The 22,021-nt window shown below is 36.9% G+C and overlaps 1 protein-coding gene across 9 annotated transcripts in view; it reads left to right on the forward strand.

The window, feature by feature from the left end:
* ERC1 (ELKS/RAB6-interacting/CAST family member 1) overlaps positions 1–22,021 on the forward strand; it is a 410,068-nt gene that overhangs the window by 149,296 nt on the left and 238,751 nt on the right. For all 9 annotated transcript variants that reach the window (XM_057703818.1, XM_057703817.1, XM_057703825.1 and 6 more), the window contains 3 exons: positions 68–208; positions 4,501–4,694; positions 19,276–19,411. In XM_057703818.1, coding sequence (XP_057559801.1) covers positions 68–208; positions 4,501–4,694; positions 19,276–19,411 — 471 coding nt within the window. The remainder of the gene's footprint in view (positions 1–67; positions 209–4,500; positions 4,695–19,275; positions 19,412–22,021) is intronic.

Consider the following 22,021-nt stretch of genomic DNA (forward strand, 5'->3'; position numbering starts at 1 on the left):
TTAAGAATTTAAATCTCTGTTTTGTTAATAAATAGTATTTATTCTAGGTGTGTGTTGCTTCTTTTAGGCTTCACTTTTGGATCTGAAAGAGCATGCTTCTTCCCTGGCTTCCTCAGGACTGAAAAAGGACTCACGGCTTAAGACACTAGAAATTGCTTTGGAGCAGAAGAAGGAGGAGTGTCTGAAGATGGAATCACAGTTGAAAAAGGTTAAAGGAAACTTTTCCATTTTCTTGCTCTGCTTTAAATAACAACACAGTAGAAAACTCTATATAGTGTTCATACGGAATTACTTACCAATGGAGTAATGATCTCCTAACGATCAAAATACCATTTATACCCTGATAATTCTCTTAGCATTCTTAACCTATTTTACTTTACTCCTGAGAGTTAACAAACTCTTAGAAAAGTGACAATTCAGAGTAAGATTAAAATATGCTGCTCCTGGGACTTCCCTGGCAGTCCAGTGGTTAGGACTCTGTGCTTCCGCTGCAGGGGGCGTGGGTTCGATCCCTGGTTGGAGAACTAAGATTCCTACATGCCACACAATGCAGCCAAAGGATAAAATATGCATCTCCTTTACAGATAAAACGTAAGACCACAAGTTAAAATCTCAGTTCTTCTGTTAGTATTAGGCTTCCTGGAAAGAGAGAATTTCAGTGATAGTCATCCCTACCGGTGCAGATATTTACTCTCCATTTCATTGATTTATACCTCTCTGATATTCATATGGCAGTTTGTAGTTTTCAAAGCACTTTCATACTTATTATCTCTGAGTTACCAACTCTGATTAACTGGGTCCAGTTCTCGTGATTACTGATGAAAAGGGTGGTCCAGCCTAGTTTCGAGACTTCACGTGGTGTTCTCTTTCCATATGTTGCATGTGTTCAGCATGAACCCCTCATGATGAATCATTACTTAGGGTATGCCAAAAATAAAGTCATATTCTTAAGCTAAGGAAAGGAAGAAAATCCAGTATCTGAAAGTTACTTTTGAGTAAGTAGGAAAATAGTTCTTTTGAGATTAACTAATTCAGATTTGGTAATTGACTATTTTCCCCCTCACTAAGTAAATGGAGATAATTTTCTATTTAATACCAGAATATCGAAGGTAAAATTGTTAGGTGTATTTAGGATTATAAAAATGAGCAGTAACTGTCAAGAGTAATAAATGTTATTCACTGATATTCCAAACTCGCCTGTTGATGACAATCCCACAGTTTCTATTTGTTTCTTTTTAACCTCCTTGTTATCATGATAGTTCTATAGCTGGTCATTTTTGTGAACTTTTATACTTTGTATTTAGGTTCATGAGAAAAAATAAAGTTGCCTTTGGGTGGAGGAGTTGGTGGCTTCCCCTTACTTTTACTTATTACTTGTTTTTCTGCTCATTGCCACTTTTCATATTTTCCCTTGTTTCATTCTGGACGATTGTAACTTTTTAATTAGCTACTGATGTTTTCCTATTATACTGCTCCCGCAGTGCTCTCCTCCAGGATGGAGATTGTTATTTTCGTTTTCTGTTTGATTTGTTAGTTCTTCATTTCTTTTTATCACCTCTTTTCTGCCTTCTTTGTTTTGTTTTTGAGCATCTTATATGATTACATTTTCTTTCCCCTTTTAGAATATCAATTATATTTCTTAAAATTTTTTAAATGGTTGCCCTGGAGTTTGCAATATACATTTTCACTCTTTCTCCACCCCCCTCAGCTTTTTCAATGGCAAAAATTGTATATATTTAAGGTGTACAACATGATGGTTTGATCTGTGTATACATTGTGAAATGATTACCACAATCAAGCTAATTAACACATTCATCACCTTAACTAGTTAACTTTTTGTGTGTGTGTGGTGAGAACACTTTTAAAAAAGAACACTTTAAAAAAAATAATTGATATATAACATTATATTAATTTCATGTGTACAATGTAATGATGCAATATTTGTATATGTTGCAAAATGATCACCACAATAAATCTATTGAACACCCACCAATAGTTATAAATTTTTTTTCTTGTGATAAGAACTTTTAAGATATATTATCTTAACAACTTTCACATATGCAGTACATATTTATAGTCACCGTGCTGTACATTACATCCCAAGGACTTATTATTTTATAGCTGGGAATTTGTACCTTTTGGTCACCTTCACCCATTTTGCACACCTCTGACTGCCTGCTTCTGGCAACCACCAGTCTTTTGTCTGTATCTGTGAGCTTGGTGTTTTTGGCTTTGGTTTTTTTTTTTAAGATTACATATATAAGTGCAAGCATAATGATACTTCTCTGCTCTGTCTGACTTAACCTCACTTAGCGTAATGTACTCAAGGTCCATCCATATTGTTGCAAGATCCCCCCCCCGCCCCGTTTTTATGGCTGAGTAATATTCTTGTGTGTGTATATATACGTACATACCACATTTTCTTATCCATTCATGCACTGATGGACACTTAGGTTGTTGAGAACACTTTTTCAGGTGTATTCTTTCAGCAAATTTCAGGTATGCAACACAGCATTATTAACTATAGTCAATATGCTATACATTAGATCCCAGGACTTATTCATCTTATAACTGAAAGTTTGTACACTTTGACCAATATCTTCCTATTTCCCCTACACCAAGCCATTGGCAACCACCCTTCTACCCTCTGCTTTTATGAGTTCAGCTTTTTTAGATTCCACGTTATGAGATCTTACGTGTTTTTTATATGTGACATTTCCTTTTGATTCTTCCTTAGAGTGTCCATTTCTCTGCTTACATTGCCCATCTGTTCTTGGATGTTGTCTCCTTTCTCCATTAGCGCCTTTAAGTATTAATTATAGTTATTTTAAGTTCCCTGTCTGATAATTCCAACATCTGTGTCAAATATCTGAGTCTTGTTTTTTGCCAGCAGGGGCTAGAGTGGCAGAAATGTCCTTCCCCTAGGTGGGATAAAGCTCTGTTAAAATTATTACTCCTGGAGGGTCTGTGTTTGGATAGAGTACGCCTTGGGCACATTTCACAATTGTTACTCTTCCCCTCCTGCTGCCAGAGTCACAAGGGGATTTTGGTCAGCTCTTTACTTTGAGACTCTGGTGTGGTTCCTGTATTAAAGCCCATGAAAATATGGGGGACCCCCTAAAATTGCAGCCCCTGAAACCGCTCTTGACCTTCACACCTCTGACTTCCTCAAGAAGGATTTCTAGATTTTTTTGAAAATAACTTCTTTCTAAAGTGTATTGTGGTGAATACTAAGTGGAAAAGTTTCTCCCCCAAACTTTGGGAAATGTTTGCATTTGTGCTGTTTTTGCTTTGTTTTATTCTTAGTGAGATAATTCATTCTGGGCTGCCTCTCTTTCCCCTTGCTTTTATTTTGTTGTGGCTTTTAATCACACCAGTTTTGGGGTAGGATTTTGGTAAAACATTCCCATATATGTCTGCCAATGGAATCTCATTTAAAGGCATTGTTAGTAATTGTCTTTTCACGATTGATTAAACCTGTAACAAAAGATATTAGTAAAGGACTTGATCTTAAAAGTACGGCTGTTGCTTGGACAAAGCATTTAGCCCACTTTATAGAAACGCTTCTCTTTTACTCAAGATATTTTGCATGAGAGCTTTCTGAAGCTTTAACAAGACTATATATTTATCCCATTAATGATTTTTCAAATCATTTTAAGGGACTAAGTATGTTTTGTTATCTGTTGAATAAGGAAAAATAAAACATCTTAACCTTTATCTTCTCATTAAATACATTATACATGCATGGCTTTAAAGATTCAGGAGGAAAATCGAAGACCTGAAAATTAGTTTTTAATTATTGAAACTTTTTTGTATTTCAGGATGCATTGGAGGATACTAGTTGCCATTTGTAACAGAGCAGCGAATAAAAAATCTTTTCTAGGTTCTTAATGTGACTGTTGATTTCTGACTTTGTCTCATGTTAATCCTTGCATTAGGAAGATACCTGTGTGGTGACATTCTCTTAATCTAACTCCATTCTTATGGCATCACACTTGCAGTATCTAGGTGTGATTCTAGGTGTTCAAGGCCATGTGATCCATACGTGTTTGGTAAAGCTAGGAGGCGTGAGGGGAAGTGAAGGTCAGGTGGGAATTAGATCTCAGCATTGGTGCTGCTGTAGTAAGATCAGCAGTGAATCTCTGCTGATACCTCTTGACGGTATCTTAGATCAGTAGTCGTCTGATGGCTTGTTAGTACCTGTCACCAGACTCTGAAGCATCTCTTGTCGTGTGATGACTTTTGGCCTAATAATAAATATTCGGAGGTGTGCTATTTTTAAAAACTAATTTGTGTGGAATCTAAGATAATTATTTCTCCATTTATTACTAATATTTTGTCTATGCAATATTTAAGCAGAGAAAAACCTTATAAATTGAAGACTAGTTATTAGATATTTGATATTACCCTGTTGAAACTGGAGTATAGATGGCTTTTGGGGACATGGTTTGCCCACTGCCACTGTATATATATCCGACAGAATCTGGACTTTCTTTGTAGGCACACGAGGCAACATTGGAAGCCAGAGCCAGTCCAGAGATGAGTGATCGAATACAGCAATTGGAGAGAGAGATTGCCAGGTACAAAGATGACTCTAGCAAGGCCCAGGCAGAAGTTGACCGCCTCTTGGAAATCTTGAAAGAGGTGGAAAATGAGAAGAATGACAAAGACAAGAAGATTGCTGAGTTGGAGAGGTAAGGAGAGGGAAGCTGGACAGGGACGCACTATGTTAGGAAGATGGAAGGGTGGTTTTAAAACTTTGGGTCATATTTTTCCAATATATCTGCCTATCTGAATTTAGATTCTTGAGTGCTTGATGTTACTTTATTATCTGCTTTTTAATTCAAAGTCAGTGTAAGTTCACTGTTGCAGTCTCTAAAAGGCAACACAGAGTGGGAATAGATTGGGAAGCTATGGACTTTAGCATCATTTATTGGAAAGAGAAAGTATTCATTGATTAAGAAGTTAAAGTTTTTACTGGCTAGTCAAGAGAGTGCAAACAGCCAGTTGCTCTCTAATTATTTATTTATCTATTTAAGGAACAAATGAGCCTCAAGTTCAAGGAGTTAAGATGTTTAATTGGTTTAGACCTTTTTTGTTGAGCTGATGCTCTTTTGGGCTATGAATTTTTAGACTCTGCATTGTGAAGAAGCAAGCTATTACATCAGTGCATAGGTCAAATTTAGAAGGAGGAACATTTTGAAGACAGCTTAGGAGACTTTGATCTGATTTTTATTGAGCTCTGGCTTTGACTTCTTCAAAATGAGCTTTGTTTAAACAGAACCAGCCAGATAGCTCTCTTGGAGTGTTCTTTGCCTTTTTTTCTTGTTAGGGTATTTTGTATTAAAGATAAGGCATATGCCTCTTGGCCTCTTCCTTTATACCATGTATTTAACATACATTCACAAGTGCATAGAAATAGTTCTTCCAACAGAACTGCATTAATCACTGTATTCTGAACAGTCAGAGACTGGCAGTGACAGAATGAAGTCACTAATCTGTGTGGCTCCTTTGAGCCTGATTCATAGAAGTATTTTATCTTTATGCTCTAGAATGTTGGGAAGTAGTAGACTACTTTCTTATGTTGTTTATTAAGTTTGAAAGTTTTAGGTTATTGGTAGACTTGATATTTTCCCCTAGAAGTTATTTTTTTCCTCCTGTTCTATGCCTGTAGCATTTTGATTTTCTAAGAACTAAAAGAATAAAGTCCAACCCTCACAATTCTTCACTAAACTGGAAGTGTAAGTAACATGAGCTGATCACCTACTCATTTGTTTCCTCTTATTTTGATATTAACTCTATTCATGTTTTTTGATCTGGTTCTGGATAAGATGAATGGATAAAGTTCTGTAAGTCAGATTTAACAAATAATCAGAGTCTCAAGATTAGATTATGTACGTTTTCATATGTCTTCTTCCATGTTTGCACTGCATCTTTACCTGCAACACACATACACACACACACACACACACACACACACACACACTGCTTACATACTTACATGAGCACCTGCCCTTCTTTGCTTTTGTGTCAGTCTGAAATCAACAACAGTGCTTCATAGGTTTTAAAATACAATTCTTCTGATGGATGACTTCCCACTAAATGTGTTTCAGTATTTCAGAAAAGAAATTCCTTGATAGACTTTTATTTTTCTGTTTGATTCTTTTAATTAGAATTCTGCATTGAAATTATTGCTTGCTATTCCAGACAGCTTTCTTAAAAAATGTTTCAATTCATTTTTGGACCCAATACTGATTTTGAAAGATGGAGGTGATTTGAGTGAGAGTAAGAAATAGGATTAAGTCTGTATTTGATATCCAAAGCACACCAGATAGCTTTTATTAGCCACTATGTTTCTCACATTTTGGGAAAGTGTTGTGAATGATCTGCTCTTTCCACAGAACATTACTTATAAGTTTGAAAAAGTACTATAGGATTTTGTCCTCTGGTCATGTAGCATTGTAATCTTATTTTAAGATTTGACAGACAATTTCTTGGCTCCCAGGAAAAGAAACAGTTTTAAAAACTCAGTTGCTACGGGCTTTGTAATCTGTTACTGAGCAGCGTAGTTTAGGATAGGAATAAAAGATGACTGGAGTTAATTTTGCCTTTTGTTCCCAGGTTTAGTACTAACGTGCGTGTGTGTGGCGGCTGTGTTTCTTACTAACCATTTGCTTCTTGTGTTGCCATCCCACCATTTCCTCTGTGTGGGGGTCTGTGTCCCTGTCATTTATCATTTGAGTTTCTTCACCTTTCTTTTGACTTGTCTTATCCCGGTCCTCTTCCATTGGGGTTTTGGTCTCTGTGTCTGTCTGTGTTCATATCCCTCTTGGCCATGCTGTTTCTCAGAAAGCCAGCCTCCCACACTTTGTACCTTCCACGCCAGGTTTCTGTCCCTGCACCGTCAGGGGGGTTTGTTTGGGACTTCCTGGGCAAGTGAGTGTTAAGTAAGGCTGCAGTTCTGTCCTAGAGGAGCTGCTGCTGCTGCTCTTGCTGCTGTTGGGGCTTGCTGGGGGCTTTGCTTGATCAGAATTAAAGACCAGCCGATTGTATATCCAGTTGAACGGTACCTCTTAGGTCCACTGCTTGTGGATAAACTATGTCTTCTCTTTGGTAAGATTCTGATATTGTTGGTTATAATTGTCTTATTCTAGGGTTTTAGCCCATGTTTTACGTGGTTGTTCTTTTGCTGGAGTGCCCTTTAAGTAGTAGCCTCTTAGCCGATGCAACTGTAGTGCCACACCCCAATGCAGGAAGTAGAATACATTTTTACCCGGTGTTCGGCAACCTTCTAAGTGCAAAAATGAAAGCAGAATGTTACAATCATTGGACTAAAGAAAATTCTTATAATTCTTTTAACATTTCCTAGTACTTATGTAAGATTCTCCAGTATTAAGAGGTTTAGATTAAATCATGAAGAATTCCCAGCCCTATTCTTTGTGGTCTTGAGAAAAACAAATAGTCCCTTATACTGTTCTTAGAGAATAATAGTAGTTGCTGTCAGATGGTTTAGTGTTGTAATAGTGTCTTGAGCTATTGCAATTTTAAAATGAGGATTATGTAGGCCTACCCATACATCTGCAAATATAAAATATTTTTCCCAATTAAATGTAAGAAGTACTATTTCTAAATTTATATTCCATACTATGGTATCAGTTGGAGTTCAACCAGAGAGGCAGAACTGGTAGGAGAGATACATACATATGTTTATATGTATGATATATATATATCAGATTTATCACAAGGAATTCTTGTCTTGCATGGTTGTCAGCAGCTGGCTAAGCAAGTCTGAAACCTGTACAGGAAAGCTGTCAGGAGGAGAGGATCACCTGCAGGATAGAACTCCCGTGGGCATGGGCCGGAACTGTGGTCCACAAGCAAAATTTCATTCTTTCCTTGGGGAAACCTGCTTTTGAGGGTCTTCCAAATAATTCAGATATGCCCACTTTGATTATCTGGGATAATCTCCTTTACTTAAATGGAGTATAGTCTTTAATTATATCCACAGAATACCTTTGTAGCAACATCTAGATTAGTGTTGGATTAAATTAACTGGGCACTGTAGTCTAGCCGGTTTGACCCTTCAAGAAAGTCATCTCCTGGTGGTTCTGCATAGTCTCCATAGATCAATTTAAGGAAGAAAAATAATAATAAAAGCAAACCTAGAGATTGACATGTTATGTAAGTAGATCAGTTTAGATTAGCATGAGGAACCCTAAACACAAATTGAAAACTTCTCTTCAAAGTGAGCATGTTAGAGTTTCTATTTAGATTCATAATGAGTAGCCTTTTCTTTGGCATAATGTTTAAAATGTTTAGTAATGTAGGCTGATGGAATTCTTATATTAGTATCTTTTCAGATCCTGAAAGAATTTCTTGTTGTCTCTCTTTCACTCATGTTCCTTTTAGCTAAATACTCATGTCATGGCAGTATACTGGGAGCATTGTCCCTCATACATAATTTTGCTTTTGTATTTGCTTTATTACATTTTTTCCTGATACAGAAGCCCTAATGAATCTGCAGAGTTTGGTGTTTGCACTAGAAATCGTCAGCCTACTCTAAGATGAGGTTTATTTAGATTAGATTCAACATCCCACTTAGAAGCTTTTATGTTTGGAGAATGGCAGCATCTGATTTTTCACATAGTTTCGGTATCAAGGATTGCCTTTGGTTTATCAAAGTTAGGAATTTCTAGTCACCTAAAGAATAATAGAATCTATTATTGTGTAACCTAAATAATTTACAAGAAATTTGGATTTACTATATTTCCTGATTTGTGGGAATATAAAAACTAGGATTTCAGTGGATATAGATTTCATTTGGGGTTGTGTTTTGAAATTTATTGGGGATTAACCGATGAGAAGAAAGGATATACTTTCTTAGAGACATTTAATCTTTGAAAGCCCTAAAGTTCTTTTTATTCCTTATTCTTTTTACCTGGTTACTCTCCCTTTAAATATGCATCTCTAAAAACACTACTGTTAATAAGCTTTGTAGTTATCAAGCTCTTAAGAATAATATCCAATCTCTGAGTTTAATTTTTCTCTCCACAACTCACTGTCTTTGTCACAAAATGAACTCTTTCCTTCTTTATTTATTAATGGATTAATTTCTCTACTTATGGAGGCTGGTCACTGTTCTGGGCTCTGGGGACACCACCGGGAACAAAACAAACAAAATCTCTGCCTTCAAGGAGTTTATCACGCAGCCTGAGAAGACGACGGCTTCAGCAAGAAGTGGTTTTGTTTTTTGTAGACGATGCTGGCAGAGGCATTCTTCCTCAGCTTGCCAGCACCTGGAAATTTCAGTGCGGAGGTTTCCATTTCAGGTCTGGTTCAGCTTACCTGGGCAGTAGTACTTAACATACTTGATTAATGTGTGCCCAGGATACAGAATTATTATAGAAAAGGGGCTTGTTTTGAACTTTGGACTCTTAAGTCTGGTCTTCTCATTTTTGTGACCAATATTAAGTGATAATGGCTTGAGAGGTTATTTGGATGGGAGGCTAGCAGGTAATTTTGGACCCTAGACTGCTAATTTTAGGTCCTAGAACTGCAGTGTAGATAGAGCTGTAAAATGGAGTGGGAAGGCAAGGATAGTGTGCTGCTCTGGGGAAGGCAAGAGACCCAGGGATCAGCGTTACTATTTACACACACACACATGTACATGAACACATTTTGGGTCCAGTCTTGTAAGTAGTTATAATATTAGGAGGAAACTTAGTTTTTCTGCTTTGTGATGATTAATTTTATTTTCTTTGCTAACTATCTTTTCCAGACCTTATCTAGAACTATTAGTTCTAGGCTTTTACATCATAATTAAACGTAACTTTTGTGGACTAGCAAGAAAACTTAACCTGTGTTTATAATGTTTCCAAGGGAACTACATTCTGATTTATAAACAGCCAGCTTTATTGATACATGATCTATTCATAAGATTTACAGCTACTTGTTTTCCTTTTTCTTTTTTTTTTAAAGCAAGGGTGTTCCCAGTTTGCTCAGAATTCAGGCTCAAAGTAGTTAGCCCCTGAATTAACTGCCTAAATTGCTAAAGCAATAACCACTAACCTCATTTTGGTGAGAGGGATCTGTATTACTGTAGACCAAAATCAACATGATGAACTGAACTTGAACACAAAGAATGGGCTCATCTTCCCTTGATGCCAGGAGTGAGATTTAGTCTGGGGGTTATTTGCGTGCGTTCATGTATAAGAGAATGGACTTCTCTGGTGGTATTTGGAGAAATTAGGAAAGATAGTTGCTAGGCTTAAACCTCATGGCTCAAGGATATGGCCTTTTGAGGCTTTTTTATTTGCTTTTAAAGCTTACTAGGTTGTCATTTCTCTTTCCTTTTTTTTGTGCTTTTCTTATAGTATCTGTAGCATTCTGTCCCAGGACTGTACATTGTTGTAAATACATACGTTAAAACATAGAGACACAGCTGCTTTCTCATTTTGCTCTCTAATCACCCCACATTTCTTCCCTTTTATGTTCCCATCCCCCACACGTTCAGACCTTACATCAAACAGATGGAGATTTAATAGTCCCTTACACACTTGTTTGTTATATTGAAAATATTTTTATATTTGTTTCTTCTATATGTTTGTAACATGTTTACCATTGCACATATACTTTTCTTTCTGTAAAAATATAGGTAAACTCATATGCATTAAATATTCTTATTGAATATAATTCATCGGGATTTCTTTTCTATCTGCCGGTTAAACGAAAGTACAGATAACGTCTCTCCTCTTCTGTCACAATGAAATACCAATTCTAACTTGTATTTTTACTTTTTAACATCTCTGAAACTGGGATATGTGAATAAATAATGGCATGATTTAATTGGTTTTTTTTTTTTATTTCTTAGTAGTACATAAAGTAATGGTGCTTCTTCTCTCTTTGGTGAATTGGTATTGAAGGTACATGTTTCAGTGAATGTAGGGGTGGAAGAAACTATTCCCAATTGACATTATTTTCTCATGTTTTCCATTTTAAATGTGTGTAACCAAATGAGTATGTTTACTGTTATAATTAGATATTTGACTATTTTAACTGCATCCTGAAAGTTTATTTATTTAGATTGACCAAAAAATTTTTTTTGCCATTTTCATTGGGTATGTGGGTTTTATGTTTGTGCTTTTATATCTGGTATCACAGAGTATTCAGGCATCTATGGCACAGTATAATCTGAAAATGTGAACCTTCATATTCAGTCTTCATATTTGTAAATATTTTTTCTGTAAAGAGGCCCTGAATTGATCATTCAGCTTAATATCTTCAGAAATCTCCCACAGGGAAATTCATATTAAGCTACATATAGATTTGGCATAAACTAGTATACAGTTCATGAGGAAAATGATTCCTTAAAGCATTTCCTTACTTTTAAGTGTATAGTCATGAATCTTGTATCCATGAAGGACAGTGTCAGAGAACATGGTCTTGATGTAATTGGAATGGAGGAGAAATGAGTGTGGTGGTTGTGTGCTTCCTGGAGGGAGGCTGGGTTGTGTTTAAAAAAATGAAAAGAAAAAGGGAAAACAAGACGCTGTGAGTGCCTTAACGAGAGATGACTGGTTCTTTATCTGATCCTGCTGGCTTCAGCTTGCTTTCTGGGGAGGCTGCTTGCTTCTTTCTTCTTCCCCCCTTGATGAATTTCACTGATTTCATTTAAAAGAAGAATGAATCACACAGCTTTACATAGTCAGTTGTATTAGGCCATCTTCCTAAAGTTCCTTGTGGGCACAGCACCTTGTAATTCATTACAGTCTTGATAGAAATTTTGGTGGTTACCTCAGGATTTTACTTTAAATTGTAAACTTTAGAATTATATATAGTTATTCTATATGCAGATTTTTTTCTCCTTAATTTATTCTGCAAGAGCTAAAGTTTGATGCCAAAGTGAAATATGACTCCTGAACTATAAAATAGGTAAAAATACCCTTAGGGTTGCTCACTCGCAACAGGAATAAGCTTAATTTTTCTTTTTTCAGGGATTTTTCTCATGTCTCATATAAAGCCTTGAATCTATATGAGATTTCAGTGAGTGTCATTGTTGATCTAAAATTATTCTAACTTGATGTGTCATAACCAACAAAAATAAAAAAGGTTGTTGGGAATAGTCATTTAGATAAATGATTGGCCTCTCTTTGACTTTGAACGTCATCTGCATTCAAATGTTTTCCAAATGCCAAAGATCCATGGATTTTTGTAGATTCCCTTCAGGAATCCGTAAGTGTCATAAGACATATAAAGTATGCCCAGCAGGTGTGTCAGCAGCCCTGCATTCCTCTCATGGACCCACCATGTATTTGCTGTGTGGTTATGGGCAATTTTGTTTCTCTGTTTTTCATCTCTTTATCTTATATAATGGTGATCATAAATCTTGTCATCCTTGCCTTTCATTATTCTGACAGTGAGTTTTAAAAAACTCTCATTTTAATACTAAAATATTAGAAAACGTTGAAGTGCAAGTTGGAATAGTGCTTGCATTCAAGAAATAAATCTTTTGTTTTAGATTCTTAAAGTAAAATTTAGATCCTGAAGGCAAGCTGGATGGCACTGGCTGTTAGAAGTCTAAATATTTGGAGGATAATATCGATACTACTTTCAGTGAAATTGATTAATTTTTAAAAAGGGAAAACTGCCTGTTATGAAAAGCAATAATGACCTTCAGGGGCTTCATGCTAGGGTAGGAATGTGAAGCATGGCTACTTTGCATTTCTTTCTGCTGAGCAGTATTAGAAATGAAGTTTATAGAACCATATATTCTTCTTCATTATTGCTTTTAGATTGCACCATTGGGGCTGGATTTGATAGGTTTGGAATGAGAAATAATGGGTGTAATTAGGAAAACGTCATTTTCACATTTGAGAAAATTATTTCAAAATTTCCCAAATGAATTATGAGTTCTGTATTCTACAGAATAACTGAAGCTGTCAGTGTTTTTCTGCTTTTGCTCCTGGATAACTTGGGTCTAAGAAATGGTCTAGGAAAAGGAGTTGTCAGTTCTAAGATGGGTGTGTATAGAAGAACTAAGTTGACTAAGGTTGTAAGATCACAGCTACCTAAATGAGAAGGGGAGCAGCTAGCCTTCCCTTCTTTTCCTTTGTGTTTGAGAAACTACTTTTTTTCCTGCCCAAGGAAATGGTAAATTTTAGACAAAATTTTTTCCTTTAGAAACTTACATTAAGGTACAATGGTGTAATCTAATATGAAAATACACTTTTGAAAATCTGAAATTACTAATTTTTGGTGCCTGCGTAGAATCTGTGTGACTCCTTTCCTGTCTCTAATCCTGTGCTTTATGTTTTGTCTATGTCTGTGAATAATATTATTTCTGAATGTTGCCCTCACTAATTTTTTCTAACTTTCTCTTTCACACTTTCTTCCTGGATTTGCTGTTTCCTTCAGTCTCACCTCAAGGTCAGTATGCTTATCCTAAAACAAAGATATGTAACAGAACATTGTATACTAACATTGTCTTGAACTCCTATAAGCAGCTGAAATGATGGAACTTATCCCAGAAATGAGATGTCTAGAAATTCAGTTAGGAGTGCAGAAAACGTCATGAATATTATATTTGTTGGAAGAGTGAATTCACAGCTTCAGAACATAGTGAGATTGGTCAGAAAGCGAGAATCAGACTGACCAGGTTTGGACTAAGAGAGAAACAAAGATGAAAGGAAGCCACTAGGGGAATGAGGAGGTGAAAATACTGCTTTAATTTTATTATGTTTTCATCAGAGACATTCTGGCTGTTCTATTAGCAAGTAAAGTGCAGCATGAAGGAGGGAGGGAAAATTGCCACAGTCTTTGGATTTGTATAAGAACCTTTAAGTTATTTCACATACACAAACCTACACAAACTCTTTTAGTTTGGGGTTTGTTTTGAGACTGCTGAATGATAGAACTGGTGACAACAAAAACAACCAACAGTCCTGCTGTTCACGTGTCAGAGGTTCTATGGGAGAAGCTTTACAGGTTTTATTTCATTGATCTTCCCAGCAAGTATGTGGAGTGGTTTGTGATTTCCACTTTGTAGGCGAGTAACACAAGTACAGAGTCCGTTAAGTAACTCATCTGTCTTCATTAGTGGGTAAATTAGTAAGAGAAGCTCGCAGAAAACAGTCAGAAACCTGCATTTTAGGGAGGGAGGGAATACGGGGATATGTGTATAAAAACAGATGATTGAACTTGGTGTACCCCCCTTTTAAAAAAATTAAATATTAAAAAAAATAAAGTTATTTATTTTACATATGATTTATGGCAATGTAAATTAAGGTGTGAGCATTTCTGATAAGGTTCAGAAAATGATATTGTTAATACCACATGTGTTTTACCTAGCAGCTATTTTCTAATAATAATGACATCATGTATGTTTACCATTTATAAAAGCACCTGTCTCTTTCATTCTCACAGCCAGCATGGAGGTTACACAGGACAGATTATTGTTCTGATGAGGATCTGAGATTAGGGAACATGATTTTTAGGGTCAACCAACTAGTTAGTGGTGGTACTTAGATTTGAAATCAGATATTCTCATTTCAGCCTCAGGGCTCTTTATGTGATACACACTCTAGCTTAGTAATTAGAGTCCCAGATTGCTCAGATGTTCTTAGGTAGATTTCTAGTCTGTAATTTGCCCATCTGTAAAATTGGGGTAGTTCTCTAAGATCTAAAAGGTTGTTGTAAACATTGAATGAGTTAATACAAACAGCACTTGGAACAGCGTCTGGCACAGGGTAAGCAGTCAGTAAGTGGAGCTGTTAATGATTACTCCTTTTTGCTTTTTTCATGGAGTCCTGTTTGGTCCAGGATGCCGTAGCATGGTGCCATACATTTCAGGGTCTTTAAAACACTACACTGCGCTCTTGATTCCTGTCAGTATTAATAGAAAGTGCAAAGTGGAATCCCATTGCAAAGTTATGTGTGTGTGGAAGATGAGAAAAGAAGCCATTTTCCTTCTGTAATGATATTTTCAGGTGCTAAAATTTCTGTTATAGGTAGAAAGATGAAGTTGAGGCTTTTTTTGGGCAAAAGATTCTCTTTCCCAAATCTCTCTCCCTGATGTTTCTTATCAGTGCTTATGATATTTCTGAAAAAGTCTCCTTACCTTTGACTCTTTTAAAAATAAGCAGTTAGCTTGGGGTGTGAGCATGTTAAAAAAATAAATAAAACCCTTGTTTCATGATCACTTATACGAATCTAATTCATGAAGGGGTTCTTGACCATCCTCTTCCACCTCTCTACGTACAAGCAGTCTCAGAATGTCGCTCCTAACTCACCCTTACCCTGCTTTCATCAGTGGGACTAATATCCCAGCTGCATTCTGAGGCTAAACTTCCTGTTCATTCCTTCCCTCTGACCAGTTTTCAAAACCTTGTTCCATAAATTGAATCCTCCTTCTCCTATTTCCCTGTTTGTCTTCTCTTCCTTCCCACTGACTCTCCTAAACATAAAATATACCCTGGTTTTCCCTATCCTTAAAAAGACCTGTAGGCAGTCCTTCTAGTGTCTTTCTGCTGGTTTCAGTTCACGACAGTGTGTTATTTTTACCTTTTACTTTTTCTTTTCTATTTATTTGCACAGTTTTTGAAAGAACCATTTATGCTTGGTGCCTCCACGTTCACACTTCCCATTTATTTTCCAAAGCAGTGTAATTTGGAATCTTCTCTCACTGCTGTGCTAAGATGGCTCCAGTGATGGACTCTGCCAAATTGAGTGACCTTGTTTGTTTTGGGCCTACTGGTCTTTCTGGGGTGTTAGATTATTGACTGTCTCCCTTCTTTTTGGAACTCTACTTTTGTACTAGTTTTTGTGACGTTGTTTTCTGCTAGCTCTGTTACCACCTCATTGACAGTTTTTGGCCTGTTTTGCTTTTCTTCTTTTACATGTTTCTTTTTTCTTTTTCTTGGCTGCATTGAGTCTTCATTGCTGCCTGTGGGCTTTCTCTCGTTGTGGCGAGCAGGGGCTACTCTTCATTGCAGTGTGCAGGCTTCTCATTGCAGTGGCTTCTTTTGTTGTGGAGCATGGGCTCTAGAGCACATGGGCTTCAGTAGTTGCGGCATGTGAGCTTAGTAGTTGTGGCGCATGGGCTTAGTTGCTCTGCAGCATGTGGGATATTCCCAGGCCAAGGATCGAACCCATGTCCCCTGCATTGGCAGGCAGATTCTTAACCATGGCGCCACTGGGGAAGCCCCTACATGTTTCTTAATTCTTCATGTTTCTCATGTTCTTTTTAAAAAAATTCCTTTTCATCTGCATTATTGGTCACCCAACTTGTTACTACCAAAGACTCAGTTTTGTTTTGTTTTGCTTTTTTAAAATGATGGGGGTTTTTTGGTTTATTTTTTTGTTTTTCTTTGGTTTTTTTTTTGTTTTTTTTTGTAAATTATTTATTTACTTATTGGCTGCATTGGGTCTTCATTGCTGCACACTGGCTTTCTCTAGTTGTGGCAAGCAGGGGCTACTCTTCATTGTGGTGCGCAGGCTCCTCATTGAGGTGGCTTCTCTTGTTGCAGAATACGGGCTCTAGGCACGTGGGCTTCAGTAGTTGTGGCATACAGGCTCAGTAGTTGTGGCTCACAGGCTCTAGAGCATGTAGGCTCAGTAGTTGTGGCACATGAGCTTAGTTGCTTTGCGGCATATGGGATCTTCCCGGAGCAGGGCAGGTGGATTCTTAACCACTGCGCCACCTAGGAAGTCCCTTGTTATGTTTTTTAAACACTTATGGAACTCTACTTTGAATAAACCATATTCATTACAGAAGAAGTCTTACATTGTGTGCAATAAAAGTAGCAAGCACAAATACTGCGTTTTAAAAGGGATTTTATAATTTTCTACTCTAAACATTTCCTCCACATTATAGTAAAACAGAGTACCACTTAAATAGTTCCAAGTCTGACCATGATTCAGCTTTAGTAGAAGAATATCATGCAGGTTTTTGCCCTGTGTTTGGAGGACTTTCCTCTCAAACTTAAACTTCAAGTGTACTCGTATTTTTACTGGGAAGTTTTATCACTTTGTTCCATATTTTGTTGTTTATGTGACAGATTTTGCCCTAAACAAAACCTTATGAAAGGCTCCAGAAGAATTTGTCCATGGAAGGCATTGGTGTAAACATAATTCTCTGAGTCACATGTTATGTTAATTATAGTATTGTTAGCTGGTTCATTTTTAGTTACCAGAAAATGCCATTAAAGTATACTTATTTCTAAAAAAGTTTATTTTCCAAGTAATAAAAAATATAACAAGTTTTGTTTTTCCAGTGACAAGGATCACTTTGGCTGTAGTATATTAAAAAAAAAAAAAACCCTCTTTTCATTCCAGATTGGAATTTAGTGCAGTATTTTTTTTTAAATATAGAAACATTTGACCATTTTAATTATGATTTGGACGATTCATTGGTAGAAATAATCTGTGAACCCAGACTTGTGCTGATCTACCTAACTCTTCCACGGAAGAGTATTGAGTTTCACACCATTATGCATTGAGAAGTAGTAAACGTTGCTTTTCTAGATAACTACCTGGTATTCTGTAGGTGAGCTAAAAATGGCAGATTCAATAGAGAAGGGAGGAAAGACTAATTTTATAGTTAGTCAAGATTTGAGTTTCTGTAGGGTTCTCAGATTTAGCAAATAAAAATATGAGATGCCCAGTTAAAATTGAATTTCAGATATATAATGAATAACTTTTTTGTATTAATATGTCATAAATTTTGGGACATACTTATACAAAAACATTATTTTTCATTAGTCTGAAATATTAATTTGACTGGATGTCCTGTATTTTACCTGACAAACCATGATGATATAGTTTAGAAATAAAACAACTTTTATAGAATGTGCTGTGAGAGGAGAACTTACCACAGACTGTCATTACCTGATTTAAAAGGATGTTAATTAAATATAAACCACGGTGGCTTGTATGGTCTCATTATTAGTTCAGTTTATTGATGTAATAACTCTTGGGCAGAGTTGAATGAATTCTTTTCTAATTGTTGCATCCTCCCTTCAATTTGTTTCCAAAAGTTTGGAAATCTGATTATATCATCTTATATATATATATGAAAGTCATATATATAATATGTGTATATATATGGCTTTCCCTACATAAAGTCTTATGCACTTAGAATAAACTACAACTTCCTTGCTCAGCATACTATAATTAGGTGGCTTTCGTTCACCTTTGGCTTCCTTTTCTTTTGTTCTGCTGCTCCAACTTTAAGCTACAGTCATACTGAACGTGGCTTCCGCCAACAGAACGCGTTCTCCTTTTATTAGAGCTGTATTACTCTCACCTAGTAAGCTGGACTAATCCCTTAGGAAAGTTCAGAGGTAGATCATTTTCCAGGAAGCTTTTCCCGATCATCACTATACCCCTGACCCCTTTGCTGGCCTTTCGTATAGCACTTAGTATGTCCTATGTGTGCTTGGATGCCTGGGAGGTATTTGAGAGCAGAACTCATTTTTATTCACGGGTTGATATTCCTCGTGCTTGATACATGAGAGAGGTGTTTAACCAGATACTTGTCTACCTAATGAGTAAGGAGAATGTAAAGAGCTTAGCAGACCGTCAAAGCCTAGACAAATGTAGATCCTCTTGCATTTCAGAGCCCGTTTTCTCCTGGGCAGTGCCTTAAACATATTTTTTGATTGGTAATCATGATTCCACTCTAGTGAGATTAGTCTTCTCTACTTGTGACCTAGTATTTGGTCTAGTTTTCTTAGTATGGAGGCAGTGGAGTTGGATAGGGAGCTTCAGAAGTAGATAGAATGATCTGTTGCTTAAGCTGGGGCCCTAGATCTTTATGTGATTATTTTGTGTATATATATGTATATATATATATGTTATATATAGCCTTTTGAAGGTTTGAAATATTTAATAACAGAAAAATTAGAGTTGTATTGCGAACATTTCTTAATTCTACAGTTTCATAGCACTGATGTCAAGAGCCTGTTTTCATGCTTCCAACAGAAACCTCTGAATCGGTTTCCTTTTTCTGCCTTTTCACACTATCCCATGCCTTTTTTTGTTTTATGATTTCCTTGTGCTCCATAAAGTACACGCTTAAACCCATGCTCCCGAAACATTCCTGGTTAACAGTTTGCTGCCGTTGGTAGGAAGAGCTTGGCAGTGTTGGGGGTATTTTGCAGCAGGAGCTCTTGCTGGTTCTCAGGTGTTTCTTGGGGTCAGTGGTGTAAGTCGGTGAATAAACACAGTCTTTCCTGTGCATGTATACGAAGAGCTTGACTTTTCTCCCCTTATCCACAGGCAAGTGAAAGACCAGAATAAGAAGGTAGCGAACCTGAAGCACAAGGAGCAGGTGGAGAAGAAGAAGAGTGCACAGATGCTGGAGGAGGCCCGGCGCAGGGAGGACACCCTCAGCGACAGTTCCCAGCAACTGCAGGTGGGCAAGGGGGCCTGGGCCCTGGGCGAGCAGGCTCCCTCCCCGCCTGCATCTGGCTCTTTCTCCATCCTCCTCCTCCTCCTCTCTTTTCTCTTTCTAACCCTGCCTGCTGCCTTCCTCTCAGACCAACTGTTTAACAGCAAAGGGATGGCTTTAAATAGAAAAGGCAAGTTTTATTCCACAGCTTTCTGAGGAAACCTCAGCAAAGGAGAAAGTCTGTCTCCTTGAGGAGATCCCGCCTGCTTGGTAAGTTGTGTCCATGTGATGAGTGGGGTCTGCTGAGCTTCCGGTGATCAGCGTTTTCCTTCATCGAAGTGCGTCACGGATCTTGGCTTGTGTCTACCTTTCTTATTTGTTCCATCCTCCTTTCCTTCCTCCCACCACCTTTCCCTCCCCCCCAACTTTCTTACCTTTCCCCCCAACCTTTCTTACCATCCCCCATCCCCTTACTTTTTAAAAATTCAGTTTAGAGAGCATATTTCAGTCATACAGCATGTATTAAAATGTATTCTTTTTACCTCACTGGAGACATAATTGATATTTGGACCTAATTATTCACAAGATCAAGTTAAACCGGGCTCAGTGACAAGAGTAGCTGTGACTACGTAAGTGCCAGCTGTGTGCCCAGTGCTTGAAGCTAGGGCCTGGTCATTCACTGTTTCTAACCTTCATTGATCCGGGGGGCAGATGGGTTTTGCACATTTTACAGTTGAGGAAATGGCCTCAGAGAAATTGAATTGCTTACCTCTGTGCACACAGCTTTCTTAGCGCCTCGGCTGTGATTTTAAATGAGACTTCCTGGCTCTCTAGCCTGTCCGAATGAAGGGGTAAGTTTCAGAGCATGCCATAAACTTGGTGGGAATCTCTAAAACTCCTGTCAAGACCGCTAGCCACTGCCAGACTGGTTTTCTCTCATTATAGTTTCTAATCGGTATGATAGTGTTTATGCCACATTGCATAGCCACAGAAATCTTTACTGGAGAGATCTGAGGGGATATCTGTTATGTAGAAGCCATTTTTAGGCTTTATAACAAATTCATTTCTGATATGAAAATCCAACTTTTTAATTCCTCTTTTATATAACTCTTATAAAATACTCCTTATAAAAACAGTATAAATGTCCTCAAACGTACCAACTTTTGAAAAGAGCAGCATACCAGTTTTCCTTCACCCTTGCCAATAATAGTTGATACTATAAATTTTCTTCCTCCTTTTTTATTTTTTAGTGCCAGTCTGATGGGTGGAAAACATTTAGTTTTTGTTTTAATTTATATTTGGTTACCAGTGAGGCTGAGTATTTTTTCATGTCTTACATTTTCATTTGTGTATCAGTGTAATTAATATCTGTCTCTCTTCCATGGTGGTTTTTTCCCTGTGGATTTTTTTGCTTAGTTATCCCTGTTTTGAGAACATATAAATATTTACCCATAAATATTTTTAAGTTGTTTTGCATTTTCATTTTTGACCTTTACTTTTTAATTTAAATAATCTTAGGTTATTTTGTGTGGTGAGGGTCATTTTTTTCTTCATTGCTAACAATGTCAGAGTATTTATGGAAGATTATTTTACTGCTCATAAATTTGAATTGACATCTTTGTATTTTATGAAATTGTTTAATAATTAGGCTGTTTCTAGGATTTCTGTTCAACCTCCTTAGTGGACTAGGATCACATTGTTTTTAATTATAGAAAATATTTGTTTGTTTTATAAGACAAGCCTTTCTTCGTGGTAGCTCCTTACCTGTTTCATTTGTCTCATTCTCCCCTCCCCACGCCATTTAATGTCTTCTGCTACCAGTCTGTCTTTGTAAACCGAAACATGCCCTTTTAATCTTCTGTCAGGTGTTACAATAACACCAAAAATACTTTCATATCTCATCTCTTATTTCCTCTTTATATAACCCGACAGATAAGTAAATCAGGTTATTCGTTTATATATTACATATAGAGAAAACTAACAGAGTGGATGAGCGACCTTTCCAACGTGTCTCAGTAAGTGACAGGTATTAAAGTTACGAAAACTGATAGCTGATGTCTGTATGCAAGATACACTTGGATGCACTTCCTTCAGATATGTGAAAGGAGCACTGGACTACAAGTGGAATACTTTGGATCTGATCTCAGCTCTTTTAGTAACTAGATCTGCTACTTGTTTCTTAACTGTATCCTTGCAAATGACAATTTGAACCAGTATCACTAGGACCCTACTGTGGTCTCCAAATATGAGTCCTCACTGAAAAACACTAGGGAATTCTTGGAGAAACAGGTGATGGTAGAATCCATGGGGGAGTAGAAAAGTGGAAAAGCAATTGATTGAGGATTTGTATTTTAAAAAGTTCTCACTACCTGAACTTGCTTTTATTTTAAGATTCTGAATATACACATGGGTCCATCAACTGATGTTTTCATGAAATAGGTGAGGTGAAGGGAAGGAATTATTTTATTATTTCCAGTACAGACATAATAATAATTCTAGGATGAAAAAATATTCTTTGTCATGTTACAAAGAAATGCTTTATAACTAATGTATTGAACTTAGATGAGTAATAAATATTTAATCTTTATCAGATGCCACCTTGGCTTCCAAGGATTAATCCTGCTAATTATGTTA

Source organism: Hippopotamus amphibius, chromosome 12 (genome assembly GCF_030028045.1).
Source record: "Hippopotamus amphibius kiboko isolate mHipAmp2 chromosome 12, mHipAmp2.hap2, whole genome shotgun sequence".
Taxonomy (NCBI): domain Eukaryota; kingdom Metazoa; phylum Chordata; class Mammalia; order Artiodactyla; family Hippopotamidae; genus Hippopotamus; species Hippopotamus amphibius.